At 35.5% G+C, this 13,725-nt stretch overlaps 1 protein-coding gene across 3 annotated transcripts; it reads left to right on the top strand.

Annotated features, from left to right (window-relative positions):
• The first annotated feature begins 411 nt into the window (after positions 1-411).
• LOC117121195 (carbohydrate sulfotransferase 11-like) lies at positions 412-13,082 on the top strand. Of its 3 annotated transcripts, none has more exons than XM_033266308.1 (5): positions 412-834; positions 9,953-10,086; positions 10,596-10,625; positions 11,370-11,416; positions 12,108-13,082. In XM_033266308.1, the coding sequence occupies exons 2-5, from the start codon at positions 9,987-9,989 to the stop codon at positions 12,975-12,977; spliced, it is 1,047 nt and encodes a 348-aa protein (XP_033122199.1). In that variant the 5' UTR covers positions 412-834; positions 9,953-9,986; the 3' UTR covers positions 12,978-13,082. The 3 variants fall into 3 exon arrangements, with proteins under 3 accessions (XP_033122199.1, XP_033122202.1, XP_033122201.1); XM_033266310.1 differs by lacking the exon at positions 412-834 and adding an exon at positions 2,245-2,477; XM_033266311.1 differs by lacking the exon at positions 10,596-10,625.
• Positions 13,083-13,725: the final 643 nt, after the last annotated feature.

Raw genomic sequence — 13,725 nt, 5'->3', positions numbered from 1 at the left:
CTATTTAAGCATTATAACTATTTTACTCCTAATAATCAATCATATAATCTACAATTTAGTTTCCTATTTTTATTTTGCACATTTAGGAACCTGATCCCTTTTCCATGGTTTTTAGTTTACAATTGCAATTTACATTCAATACCCGTATTGTCTCTAATAAATGCCCCTCTTCTAATAAACTGCCCCTCCGAGTTTTTTTTTTCATTTTGCAATGAGTGCCCAATCAATTAACATGGGTATCCATGTCCATAAAAAGGTTGACAAACAAGGATATGAAATGAAATAAATACTATTCAAAAAAGCTTACCCTAAACATTAGATGTTTACTGTCTTCACGATCACTAGGCCTAGGCCTATTTTGTGTTTCTCTCATGGTATTTCGTTAGCCTTGTAAAACAGGGTAAGCTGCAAACTGACGGCAAACGACGGGTAATCGTGTATTGTTAATGTGTCGCGTGTTCGACGCTGATTTGATTCAAGGTGTCTGGTCAATGAAGTCTATACCGTAGTGAGAATGTTTCTTCAAGTTGAGGGCAGATGTTTTGCGTGCGGTGGTGCGGTGCTAGGCCTAGTTCATGAGGCCGACAATGTTTTTGACAAGTACGCGATTGCTGTTGTGAAAGGAGAAGCACCGCGCTGCATCGTCGGACATTTACCCCAAGAGAACTCGAAGATATTTCATTTCTTTTTGAAACAAAATGAATTATTGATGTTCAAACAACCAGCAACAAACGAAGGAACAGCAAAATAGCAGGAGGCTTGGAGATACCCTGCACATTAACTTGTTCCTCTACAAATAAAGAACTTATTGACCGTTTGAAGCAGCTTGTTTAGGTAATTTTTGATTTTACAATTCACCTCTAGTAAACCCCCCCCCCCTTTGAAAAAATGCAATGCCCCCGGGGCGTTTATTAGAGACAATACGGTATTCACAGAACATCTTCACTAATTTGATTCATTCACTGTATCCAATCTTAATGTTCTACACCATATATCAATCCAATGGATCGGTACATTTCAGTGTACATTTTACTGGAATTAATAGTGCATGGTGGTTTAGGAGACAGATACCGGTAACACATCCATATCAGTTACTGTACTTCGAGCTAAATGCAATGCCAAATACAGGTAACCATCGTCAATTACCTTGTCATCGTTAAATTGGTTTCACGAACCTGGCTGATCACCTCCAGATTCGTAATCTACGTAAAATTCTGGTCTAGACAATTTGGATGAAAATTTTCCCCTCGTCGGGTGGTGATTCCCCCTTCAGCTATTGGACTAGTAGTTTAAAGGGCAACAAATAATTCAACATGCTGGCTTTATCAAGTGCATAGTGTTATAATTGGTCAATTTTAACCTTTGACCCTAAAATTGACGGATTAAATGATTAGATCTGCTTATTGTTTGAGGATTTAGATATCTAAAAACTTAAAGAAAACAAAAACACGACATATTAGTCTTCATCATTGATTATTATTATAGTAAGTTCATTCTATTGGCCAATTTTGAGCTTTGACCTCATTGTCGGCAGACCTAATTGTTTGATTTGATTTTTTTAAATGATGATTGTGTACATAAATCACAAACAAATTATTTAAACAATGATTGTTGCTTTCCTGATTGGATTGTTGTAAATTGTTATATTTGGCCAATTAATTGGTCAAATTTGAACTTTGACCACAAATATTGTGTGAAAAATAATTTGATTTACTTATTTAATGACAATTGGATATCTGAAAGCATACCAAAGTGATCAAACATCATGTTTTAGGTTTTTATAAATGGTCATTCAAGTAAATTAATTGCTATAATTGGTCAATTTTGAAATTTGACTCCTCGTATCTCGAAAACGCCTACGAACCTGGTTGATCACCCCCCATTTTCGGAATCTACACAAAAAATTGGTCTAGAAAAGTTGGATGAAAATTTTTTCCTCGTCGGGTGATGATTCCCCCTTCTGCTACTGGACTATACACTTAACACAGTTATTTTCTAGTACAAAAAAGACATAAGATGATCATCAAGACCATAGGCACACCTTGAGCCTAGAGTGCCAGTGACACCGAGTTACCTATTGATTTTGTAAGAGCAATATTTACTTAAGAAGATACATTTTACCTATATTATGCGATTGGACAAGACCATATCATAGCTTGCGATATCTAAAATTAGAATTTTACTGCACGGAGCCCGTGACGTCATCCAGAAATTAGACGCATTGAGAGAGACTTGAATGCCAGTAAAGTGGCGTTCTGTTGATTTTGTGCGACTGATTAACTCAAATGGTCGTCTTTACTGAGAAGAAGCATTTTAATAATTAAAGAAGCTATATTCGATTCTACAAGTTATATAATTCGACATTATATTATTGAAAGTTGCCACAAGGAGTTTGTTACTTCATTCTGAATTTTTTTTCCGGGAATTTTAAGCCGGGAACGCTAGTGACGTGGAGGCTGGAACCACCTGTTTGACTAGTAAGTGTATGGGATATGACAAAATCGTACTGTCTACTTAAGAAGCCACATATTATTATAGAAAGGTATCCATTATACATGTCCATAAGATAGGCCCATTTCATCATAATTTGAGATACCGTAAACGAAACACCTCAAAATGATCGATGCGATAACCTATAAAATGCGTATTGGAATGTATAGCCTAGGCAAACGAACTAGAAATGGTAAACTAGTTTCCCTTCACAGTGGGATTGGCATATAATAGGTCCATACATACGAGCTGTGATTCGTATTTCTGCATTATGTACGATCCCTATGTTATCAGGAGAATACCCTGGGCCTCTGGTGTTCAAACTCGCCAATCTGCCCTTGACGAAAATAACAAAGAACCACTGCAACCCTGAAAGATCTACTTAAACAAATGGATAACATGAAAATTCATATTAAAACAAGTATCATGGAAAATATTAATGAAATATCCACAAAAATTCATTAGTTAACCTGCCAAATGAATTCAATGGGAAACCGAATGAAAGACAAAAACAAGCAACTTAAATTATCCAATTTCGAACTTAAAAGGCAATAGATAACTTTGAAGCATAAAGCAGACGAAATAATCTTGTATTTTACGGTATGCAAAAAGACAGGGAAGAGACGTGGGAGATTAGTGAAAATAAAGTCAGAATATATGACAGCTACACTTGGTATAGATGCAAAGGGGGTTGCAACAGAAAGAACCCGACTCAACACAAAGTCAAAACCCAGACCAATCATATCAAAATTTTCTAGTTACCAAGATAAGAAGATTATTCTTAGAGAGAATAGAAAACAACTACAAAGGAGAAATGAAGATAGCGAGGAACACGAAGATAATGGTTCAAAGATAAGCGTTAGCGAAGAATTCAACAAACGAGTCCGAACAACTAGGAGCAAACTCAAACAAAATTTAGGTGACGCAATCGCTTTCAATATAGCCTACTTTTACTGAAACACAGGCCGGATGCCGAAAGGGCTACAGCACGGCTGACCATATATTTACATTAGATTCTGTCGTAGTTAATTATTTACGTAAACCTAAAGGTAGACTGTATGTCACCTTTGTCGATCTACGAAAAGCTTTCGATTTAATAAATTAGGAGAAACTGTTGTACAAACTTAGGAAACTCGGAATTAAAGGAAAATTTCTTATTATACTACAAAACTATTATGCTGGAAACTCCTCATGTATAAGATCAAACATTGAATAAAGTGAACATGTGGAATGTAAATTGGGCCTGCGCCTCTTTTATTTTGTCTTTATATTAGTGATTTAGACGATGTCTTTCGAAAAAAAAAATGGGATTGACATGATTACCGTAAATGATACAATTTGCAATTTAAAGTATATGGGACGCCACTAATGTTACAAAAAATGTTGAGGGCACTTGGCACATATTGTACTATGTGGGACTTAGAGGTAAATATCGAAACAACAAAAACAATGGTTTTCAGAACGGGAGGAATTGAAAAATGGGTATATAAATTGAGGTAGTTCCGTATTATAACTATGTGGGTGTAAAAATCAGTTCGAGAGGTTCAATGTCAGTAGCGGTAAATACATTAACAAACAAGCAAAAAAGGGGTTATTTAGGATTAAAGGTTTTCATGATGGATACCCCCATGTTAACCCTAATATTAAAATGTATATGTTTGATAGCATGGTCGTTCCTATTCTTCTTTATTGCTCGGAAGTATGGGGTTTCGACAAATGTAGAAGTTACGAAACGGTGCACTCAAAATTCTGTAAAACGTTTTAGGTATTTCATGTTTAACTAGATAGATAGATAGATATTTAATGGATAGCACTTTTGAAACAGCGGCATACGTTAGACAATACCTAACGGTGTATCCAAAATAACAACTTTTTACAAAATGTAACAACAAAAATATATATTATGTCAACAAATATATATATAAGGAAATAAACATATATATGCACACATACACGTACAAATACATATATATATATACATATATATATAACATATATATATATGTATATATATTATATATACTGTAAATAAACATATATACATACACTCGCATACATATATACACATACTCAAGCATACACACGTATTATACATACATACATACTTATGTATATTATATAGAATTACTTACACAAGGAAAATACTTAAATAATACAACAGTACCATAAGGTCAGCAAGAAATACAATGAGGAACTAGCTAGTACAAATGTACTACTAGCATATATATACATGTGCAATATATATACATAATAGGTCTATATACATACATATACTGTACATATTATATACATATACACACATACACATATATATATATTTATATAATTATATATATATACATATAAACATACATACACACATACACAAAAATATTCACCAATACATACACACCTACATACCTGCACACACATACATATACTGTATATACAAACTGTAAACATACAGTGTTAATAATACTGTAGTTATACAAATTAAGATAGTCCTTTAACAATAATGGTTTAGAAAATTGCAATAAAATTGTTGAAGTTCAGTTTACATTGATTATGGTTGGTACTCTAGTCATAGATTTATATATACTTTGTCTAACTTTCCAAGCCTCCATGAGATAGGTCTTACAGTAATTGTCAAAACTTTCTCCTACTTCATGAGACTCAATTTGATCAAAAAGATTGTCTGCAAATAGATGACGTTTATACTCAGCAGATGCATTTGTAAATGATTCCCAAAAAAGAGGTCATCTTTTAAATTCTTAAAAACATTTTCTCTAATGGGACGGAGTCTTTCACAGTCAAATAAAAAGTGATCTGTCGTTTCCCTAATGTTACCGAAGCATAATTTACAGAAACCATAATTATCTACCGACCAAGATTCTTTAATGCCCTCTAGGTCCAGAGAATTAGTGCGGGCTCTAAATTTAAGAGACACCGCTTTAAAGTTAGTCTGATCTAGGAGATAAGGTTCGATCGAAGGGTGACCTTTGTATCTGGTATACTCTGTAAGTGACCTCTTTGATTTAGCAATTCCAAACCATCTACTCATATCAACTTCCATATTTGTCTTTTTAAATTTATTTAACCAGTTATTTTGTGGTTCCATGTTGTACATTGATGAAAGGTGACATTTGTTTAATAGGCCTTTTACTTTGGTTAGCCATTGCCATTTGAGGTTATTTTCAACATTAAAAATTGATTTAAACAGTAACCGTGGCCATTTATCTTCACTCATATTTTTAAGTCAGTTAAAATATTGTAGGACAAAGTTGCTTTGTATTGATTCAATCGATTGTCAGCCTAATTCACCATAAAGTGCAGTCTTAGCCACATTCCTAGGTGCTTTAAGAATGGTTCGGGCCATTTGGTATTGGAGGTTTTCAAATCTCTCCGTGGCTGTTTTTTTCCTCCGAACCATATAGAGCAAGTATATTTTATTGTTGGTAAGCCGATTGATTTCCAAAGCAAGTCGCCATAAAATACTCGATTAAAATCATCTTGATTATTAATGATCGACCGAGTATATGCAATAACTTGGTTGCCTTTTCTTATAACCTCATTAATGTGGTGCGAGTCGGATAAGAATGTTGATATAATCATGCCTAAGTACTTATAATCTTCTACTTCTGTTAAGTAATTATCCCCCAGTTTCAACTTCCTGAATTTGTTAACCTTTTGGCCTGTTATTAAAATATTTGATTTGCTGTAATTGAAGCTCATCTTGTATTTATTTGCGAAATCATATGTTGTCTTTAGTAATTCATTAAGTTGGTTATCATTTTCACCGATCAACACCACATCATCAGCCCAAAAGAGGCTACCGATTCTGGTACCAAAAATATTTATACCAAGCTTTCCTTGTGATATCATTTTGTTCAATTCATTGATATAAATTGTAAATAACACTGCTGACAGAGTTCACCCTTGCTTAACGCCTTCGTTAACATCAAAATAATCTGTAACAATGTTACCAAATGAAACTTTACATTTTTATATAGATTTTTAATAATGTTTAGGAGGTCTCCTTTGATGCCAATTCTTGCAACTACAGCGAATAGACCCTCTCGCCAGACAGTGTCAAACGCCTTACTGAAGTCCAAAAAAGCAAAATAGGCCTGACGAGTTGCTATTATACTTTTTAATGTGAAGATGTGGTCTTTACATCTTCTATCATGTCTAAATTTCCCTTGGACTTCAGTGAGGATCTCGTTTTCTTCAAGGAAGTTTGACACTGCCTGGGAGATAATTCTATTGTACACTTTTACGACACAGGAGTTTAATGTAATACCTCTGTAGTTATTAAGGTCATGTTGGTCACCCTTTTTGTAAAGTGGAATGATAATTCCTTCATTCCATTCACCAGGTACACATTGTCGATCAGCAGGCCTCCTAATAACGTACGTAAGAAGTCTAAGCGAACTTGGGCGCTTTCCATTGTGGATTAAAGTTTGCAAAGAATAATTTCCTATTGGCTAAAAATTATAACAATGGATTCCGACCGCCTTCCGTTTTAAGTGCTATGCTGATCCGATACGATATTACACAAAGTTGAGCACTGAAGGTTAAACGAATACTTTTCGAACACGGCTTTGGTTTCGCTTGGCTTAACCAAGGAGTAGGCGATACTAAATTATTTCTTAAGAATTTTGAAACCAGATTAAATGACAATTACTTTTTATATTAATACTGACAATCAACTTTTATACGGAACCCCAAACACTAATCCGCACTGGGTCCCATCCCTTACTTATAAACTATAGAAATGAAACAGACCCAATTATTTGCTGTCTTTGTGACGCTAACGAAATAGAAGATGAATATCATTTTTTCTTCAACTTGCACAGCTTACAAAGAAGAAAGAGAGCCTATCTTGTCTTCTTTTGTGTGGTCAAATCCAAATTATAATAAGTTTCTAAGATTGTTCAAAGATACTCGGTTACAGTTTCAGTTATCTAAGTTCCTTTACGTTGCTTTTAATATTATAAAAAAAGAAAGCCGTAGCTAACAACATCTAAGTAAAACCGATCATGTTATTGCTTTTGTTATTGTTATATTTATGGCCTTATGAGCCGATGGCCTGATTGATTGAATAAAGTAGGGTAGTTGTCCGAATGAATGAATAAATGAAAATACAATAAACTGTAGGGTTACTAATTTTGTCCTCACAATTGTATAACGACCAAAGCACAGTAGGCTGCACCTCTTTGTACTTCCTACCCAGACCCACGACGGTGAATAGAAAATTCAACAAACTGTTTTAATATAGTTGGTCAATTTAGGCAAAACAGGTTTCGGCAAACTGGTTTTTCATAATTTAATCATAAACTAGTCGGATATGCTGCAGGGGCAGATTCAGAATTTTTTTTAAACGGGGGGGGGGGGGGGGGGGGGCATGTATACGATTATACAAGGGGGGGGGGGGGTGGTGGTCGGGCACAACATTTTCAGAATAGGTAACTGAGTAGCGGTTATTTCAATACATAAAATTGTTATGCATTGGCATTTTAAAATTCAGTGGAAAAACTGGATCAGCGCCTGCGCTGGGTAGTATGTAACTCGACCCATCGCAATCTCGAGGTTCGCATTTTCAAGTGGTCGCGAGTTCCATGCTAGCTACCATTGGTATTCAGGCCTGGTACCAGACTATTCAAAGTAAAGGCTGCAAAAGCAGTGTTCTTGGCTACTGCTTTAGAGCTGACTGCTTGGCCTTAGGTCTACATAGATAGGCCTAAGAATCAAACGTCAAATTTGCAAAATATCCACAAAACTGACAGCATTTTCAGAATTGAACAATGATAATTTTAAATTCGATTACTTCTATGTATGAGAAAAGAGCTCGAAAACTTGAAAAGGTGAAAAGATAATGAGACTACTACTACTACTTTTTAATATTATATGAGATGTAAAAAATGATCTGTAAATGATCAGATAAGTATCAATTTCGGTGACAAATAATAATCGTTATAGTCTCGATGACGTCACCAAACCTGATTACGGGATTCTGATCAGATGATTGATGACTGGGGCTGGCACCAGTATAGAAATTTATCAGCATTTTATTTGTCACCGAAACTGATCATTTAGGTAGAATCGGTTGATATTGTATATTATGTTTTTGAATAATTGTAAACTGTTTGATAAAAAAGACAGTGGCTTATCTAGGAGTCTTGCAAAGAGGGTGTTAGGAGGGGGTGGGGTGAGGGTGGGATGAAGGACGCGAAGGTGGGGAGAGTGCTTGATGATTAATTGAGGGGGCCTAAGGTCGCAAAATGAAGTGATTTTTTAACTAATTGAGCGTGATTTGTTTTGCTTCGGCATTTTCAATGGGGGTGGTGGGAGGAGGGGTGCGGCTAATGGGTGCTAGCTTTCTTTGGGGGTGGGAGGGGAGTGCGTGCACCTAACTTCCACGCATTTCTGGATACGCCACTGAATAAAGTTGGTGGAATAAAGAGAGTGAAAAAATGTGAGATGCACTTACTGTAAAATGAATTATTTGCCATAGGAAGCAGTTTAGAGAGCAGCTTAGCTCAGTCGGCTTGGTAGCCACTGTGTGTGCGCTGAACCGTGGATCTCAAGGTCCCCGGTTCAATTCCCATCGCTGCCTCTCCTTGTGTTTCAGCTAGAGGGTTGAAATACAAGTTACAATTAGCGCACCGTCTTTCGGATGAGACGTTTAAGCCGTTGGTCTCGTGTGCATTATGGCCCATGTGCACGTTAAAGAACGCAGTGCACTCTCCGGAAAAGAGTAGGGGATTGTCTCCCGGTGTAGGCCTACTGCCCAATCACCACCAGAAGGACCCCACTGGAAATAAGTCTTCTTCTAGACTTTCGTGGGCTATCCTTGGTGTTTACACCGAATAAATCCAATCCAATCCAATCCAATCACGCAAGCTGAATCAAAAGCCTGACCAATATAAAAATCACCAATTCATGTTTAGTCTGCATCTAAATTAAAACTACCAAATTCAAACACTATACACCGCCTTCCACCCTTTCACAAGAAGCTGAATTAGCCCTCACTTATTCTAGTGCTCTGATATTGGTGAGCTATAACTTCATCGTCTGTATCTCTCCATGGAGGTACCTCCGTAGTCTGACCAGACCAGTCTTACGGATTTTGGGGTCGTCCAAATAAATTAAACTTTTGTCCCATAGGGCTGTTAACAACGGAGGGGTAAATTTCGTTACACTAAGAATAAGATGTCCTTTTCCTTACGCTACTGGACTCGTGCGTGTAAAATAACACGAAAGTTACTTTTTTGTTGCAAATGACATCATGAACATAAAACATATTGATCAGGATATGTTTTGCTATGCAATGTTTTCATTTTGTTAATGTACTGGACCATTAATTAATGTTTTAATGTATATTCATTATTGTTTTTAATTTCCCAAAGTGCGATGGATAATGAATTGAAGAACTAAATAGTATTATTCTTATATATTTAACTGACATTTCACTTCATTGCAGTTATTTGTGCCAAACGTGCTGGTGAAGTTAAACGATGACCAAAATCGATTCTAAGTTCTTTGTCTTCCTTCTTGCCATTCTAATAGCATATCTTTTGTTAATAATGAATTGGTCTTCATCCTTCACGCCTACAAGTAAGATTTACACATTTTCCCTCATATATTCCATAGAATACTATCAAGAAAAATCATAGTTAACCTTATAAAAATGATGATGATCCTCATAATCATCATCCCTGTCATCACCTTCACCATTATTGTTATTAGTAGTAGTAGTATTATTATTAGTATTATTATTAGTATTATTATTATTATTATTATTATTATTATTATTATTATTATTATTATTATAAATATTAACATTATTACAAATGTAATAATGTTAATATTATAAATATTAACATTATTTCATTTGTAGAACTTTGCGCAAGTTACAAACATTTACATTGAAAAACCTAGAATATTTTAGTATGATTGTTATATACATTATTATTTTTATTATAATTATTACTACTGCTACTGCTAGTGCTACTACTATTAGCGCCATCACTACGACACTAAAACATTACTACTAATAGGCCTAGGCCTATTTCTACAACCGGCGTTAGCAATATTAATGAAATATTTGTATTCCTCTCTTTCAGTGTTTAAAACACAACAATCGCCAGAAATAAGTAAGATATTTCATCTCAAATTAGATTTGTCATAGCAATTTTTAATCAATATAATGTATAAGAAATATAGGATTTTGGTAATATATGGACATTATTTAGTATCGCCCTTCAGAGGTCGGAGCACCCAGGTGTCAAATAATAGAAATATAGACTGTTTATATTAATATATGCATAAATTGTAAAAAGGTTTTAAACACAAAGCCCCGCGTAATCTTGTCCCGCTTTTAGTGACACTTTTAAAAGCTAAAAATATTTAGTGACAGTCCAATTTGGTTAGAATTTTGACTTGCTTAGGATTGATATATTCACATTTGAGAAAATCCAGTGGCTGCGCCGGAGTCTGAGTCGGAGGGGGGGGGGAGTGAGGGGCAAGGTAAAATTTTAGGAGAGAATATGGTGGGGTGTACCCGGGGTGGGCGTGGTCGGGCGTTGTTCAGAATATCTCGAAAAAGGTCCAGGAAAAATATGACAATGTAGGGGTTCCAGACTCTTATTTAATAGATTTTATAGGTGGATTGTCTACTAATTATGTAGAAAATGCATATACTTTTTTTTTTTTTTTTTTTTTTTTTATCTCCGCAGTGGTTTTTCTTCTTTTTGAGGTAAAAAACTGGGGGGGGGGGATAAAGAACATTTTCTGGGGAAAATGCCTCCCCCTCCCTCCGTACCGCCGCCACTGGAAACATCTAACTAGAATGCAAATAAATGTTAAAATAATTATAAATTTTTCATTTCTTCCAACAGGGGTCATCGTCACGCTTAAACAATCTAATGATTCAAAAACATCTGAGGTAGGCCTAATAATGATTATTCCAAAAACAATAAGGGACTTCAAACAAGTAACGCTGGGTACCGCTAGCGCCTAGAATTCACACAATTTACATACATCCGATAGATTTAAATTTAAATTCAATAGAAACAATACGTGTATTTCAAAATATTGTGCAGTAGCTTGATATAGGCCTATCACTATTGGAGGTATTATGCCATTTTCTATATTAATAATCTCTGGCTTAACCTGGTGCTATTCTATCATTTTCATTAGTTGTATATCTTATTGATGTATTACTGTTAAAGGAAAGATGATGCTCGAATATTTTTAATTGTTTTTATTCATGAAACTCCATTTAAAACGATGTTAATATAAATTTAAAAGTCCCGTATTCATTACGGCACTGAACGTAAGGGAATGAGCTCTTAGCCCATCGTACTAAGCCTTGGCATTGTGTGGTAGGGTGGCCAGTTCCTTTTCACGCCGCATTTTTCCTCCCCAGTAGTTGACAGGATACACATTTCATGGTGGAGAGAGACAAACGTAGGTAAAGTGCATTGTGCAAGAACACAAGAGAATGCACAGCGGATGTTCGAACACCCAACCGTGAGGTAAAGAGACCTAAACGCCAACCGCTCCAAATGTATTATAAATAATGTTTATAAAATTGCCCGAATTGATATAATTCACATTTTATTTTGTACACACAGGAAATACAAAGTAAAAGAGGAATGACCATCGACGAGTTAATGAAGAAATACTCAACTATAAATGAAAGGCGAATTGACTATACACGAGAAATGTGTCGCAAACATCGAAGTACTATCCCAAAGATGAAAACACTTCCAAAGCTACTGGTGAATGAGAAACATAAGATTGTTTACTGTCAAACGCCTAAAGTTGGTACAGTTAGTTGGTGCAAAATTTTTTTGACTCTTTCTGGATATAAAAAGTATTCAGAGGTGCTAAATATGACTGCTTCGCAAGTGAGTGCCGCATGGAAAAAGCACGTACCTCAATTATCTAATTTTTCTACAGCAAAACAGAAGGAAATAATGTCCAGCTACACCAAGATAATGTTTGTCAGGAACCCTTTAACACGATTACTGTCAGCTTACAATGATAAGTTAGTTGCAAAGAATGCAAGTGACTACAACTTATCATCACAACGCTCTATGAGCCGAAAAATTAAAAAAAAAATCAGGCCAGGATATACCACCAAAAATTATGATCCAACATTCGGAGAATTTATTAAAATGATCGTTTCCAAAGAAAACTATATTTCCAACATCCATTGGAGAAACATGCTTTTAATATGTTATCCGTGCGAAATTGATTATGATGTCATAGGACGATTTGAGGATATTGAGAATGATTCAAACTATATACTAAATCGTGTCGGAGCTGATCTTAAGTTTCCAGCATCAACTGGATTCCATTTTACAAATAGTTCAAATTTTGAAAAGGTTAAAAAAAGCTATGCTAACATTCCAGATTCAGATCTTGTTAGTTTATATCGGAAATATCAAAATGATTTTTTACTGTTTGGTTATAAAGCAAAAATGGAATTTTTAATATAATAATGATAATAAGAAGAATAATAATAACAATAATAATAATAATAATTGTATCGTTCACGATATGGCAATTGCGCCCTCTATTTCATTTTAATACATTACAAAGATCTTATAAACACAAGATAGCGTTCTCCGCGATTTACGCGTAACAAATAGAAGCGTCGGTCAAGGTTCAAAAGTTTCCAATTTAGCAAGAGGGCGCCATTCATGCGCTATTATATACCAAAGAGAAAAAGTAATCAGCTTTGGAAGAGGGCGTCCTATCTGTTGCCATGGATCTGAAATGGATCCTGTTCTGCTGTTCACAGGATTGACTAAAGGTAAAGTCGCGCGGTGTACGGTGTGGTAAGAGCGATCAAGGGTCAAAAGTTTCCAATTTAGCAAGAGGGCGCCATTCATGCCTTATTACAAAACAAAGATCTTATAAACACAAGATAGCGTTCTCTGCGATTTACGCGTGCAAATTCTGTAATAAGGCATGAATGGCGACCTCTTGCTAAATTGGAAACTTTTGACCCTTGACCACTCTGACCATACAGTACACCGCGCGACTTTACCTTAGAGTATCAATCCTGTAAACAGCAGAACAGGAACCATCTCAGATCCATGGCAACAGATAGGACGCCCTCTTCCAAAACTGATTACTTTTTCTCTTCGGTAATAGCGCATGAATGGCGCCCTCTTGCTAAATGGGAAACTTTTGAACCTTGACCGACGCTTCTATTTGTTACGCGTAAATCGCGGAGAACGC

This window comes from Anneissia japonica, unplaced genomic scaffold (assembly GCF_011630105.1).
Source record: "Anneissia japonica isolate Jap-2015-1 unplaced genomic scaffold, ASM1163010v1 scaffold993_len1110182_cov180, whole genome shotgun sequence".
Lineage (NCBI taxonomy): Eukaryota > Metazoa > Echinodermata > Crinoidea > Comatulida > Comatulidae > Anneissia > Anneissia japonica.
Note: the sequence above shows the minus strand (reverse complement) of the source record. Positions and strands in the feature narration are given on the sequence as shown.

What these genes read in the sequence shown, in the direction of transcription:
- LOC117121195 (XM_033266308.1), top strand. Translation starts at nt 9,987, where the DNA reads ATGACCAAAATCGATTCTAAGTTCTTTGTCTTCCTTCTTGCCATTCTA. An exon ending in ACAACAATCGCCAGAAATAA is followed by an intron (nt 10,626 to 11,369) that starts GTAAGATATTTC and finishes TTCTTCCAACAG; the next exon opens with GGGTCATCGTCACGCTTAAA. An exon ending in ATGATTCAAAAACATCTGAG is followed by an intron (nt 11,417 to 12,107) that starts GTAGGCCTAATA and finishes TTGTACACACAG; the next exon opens with GAAATACAAAGTAAAAGAGG.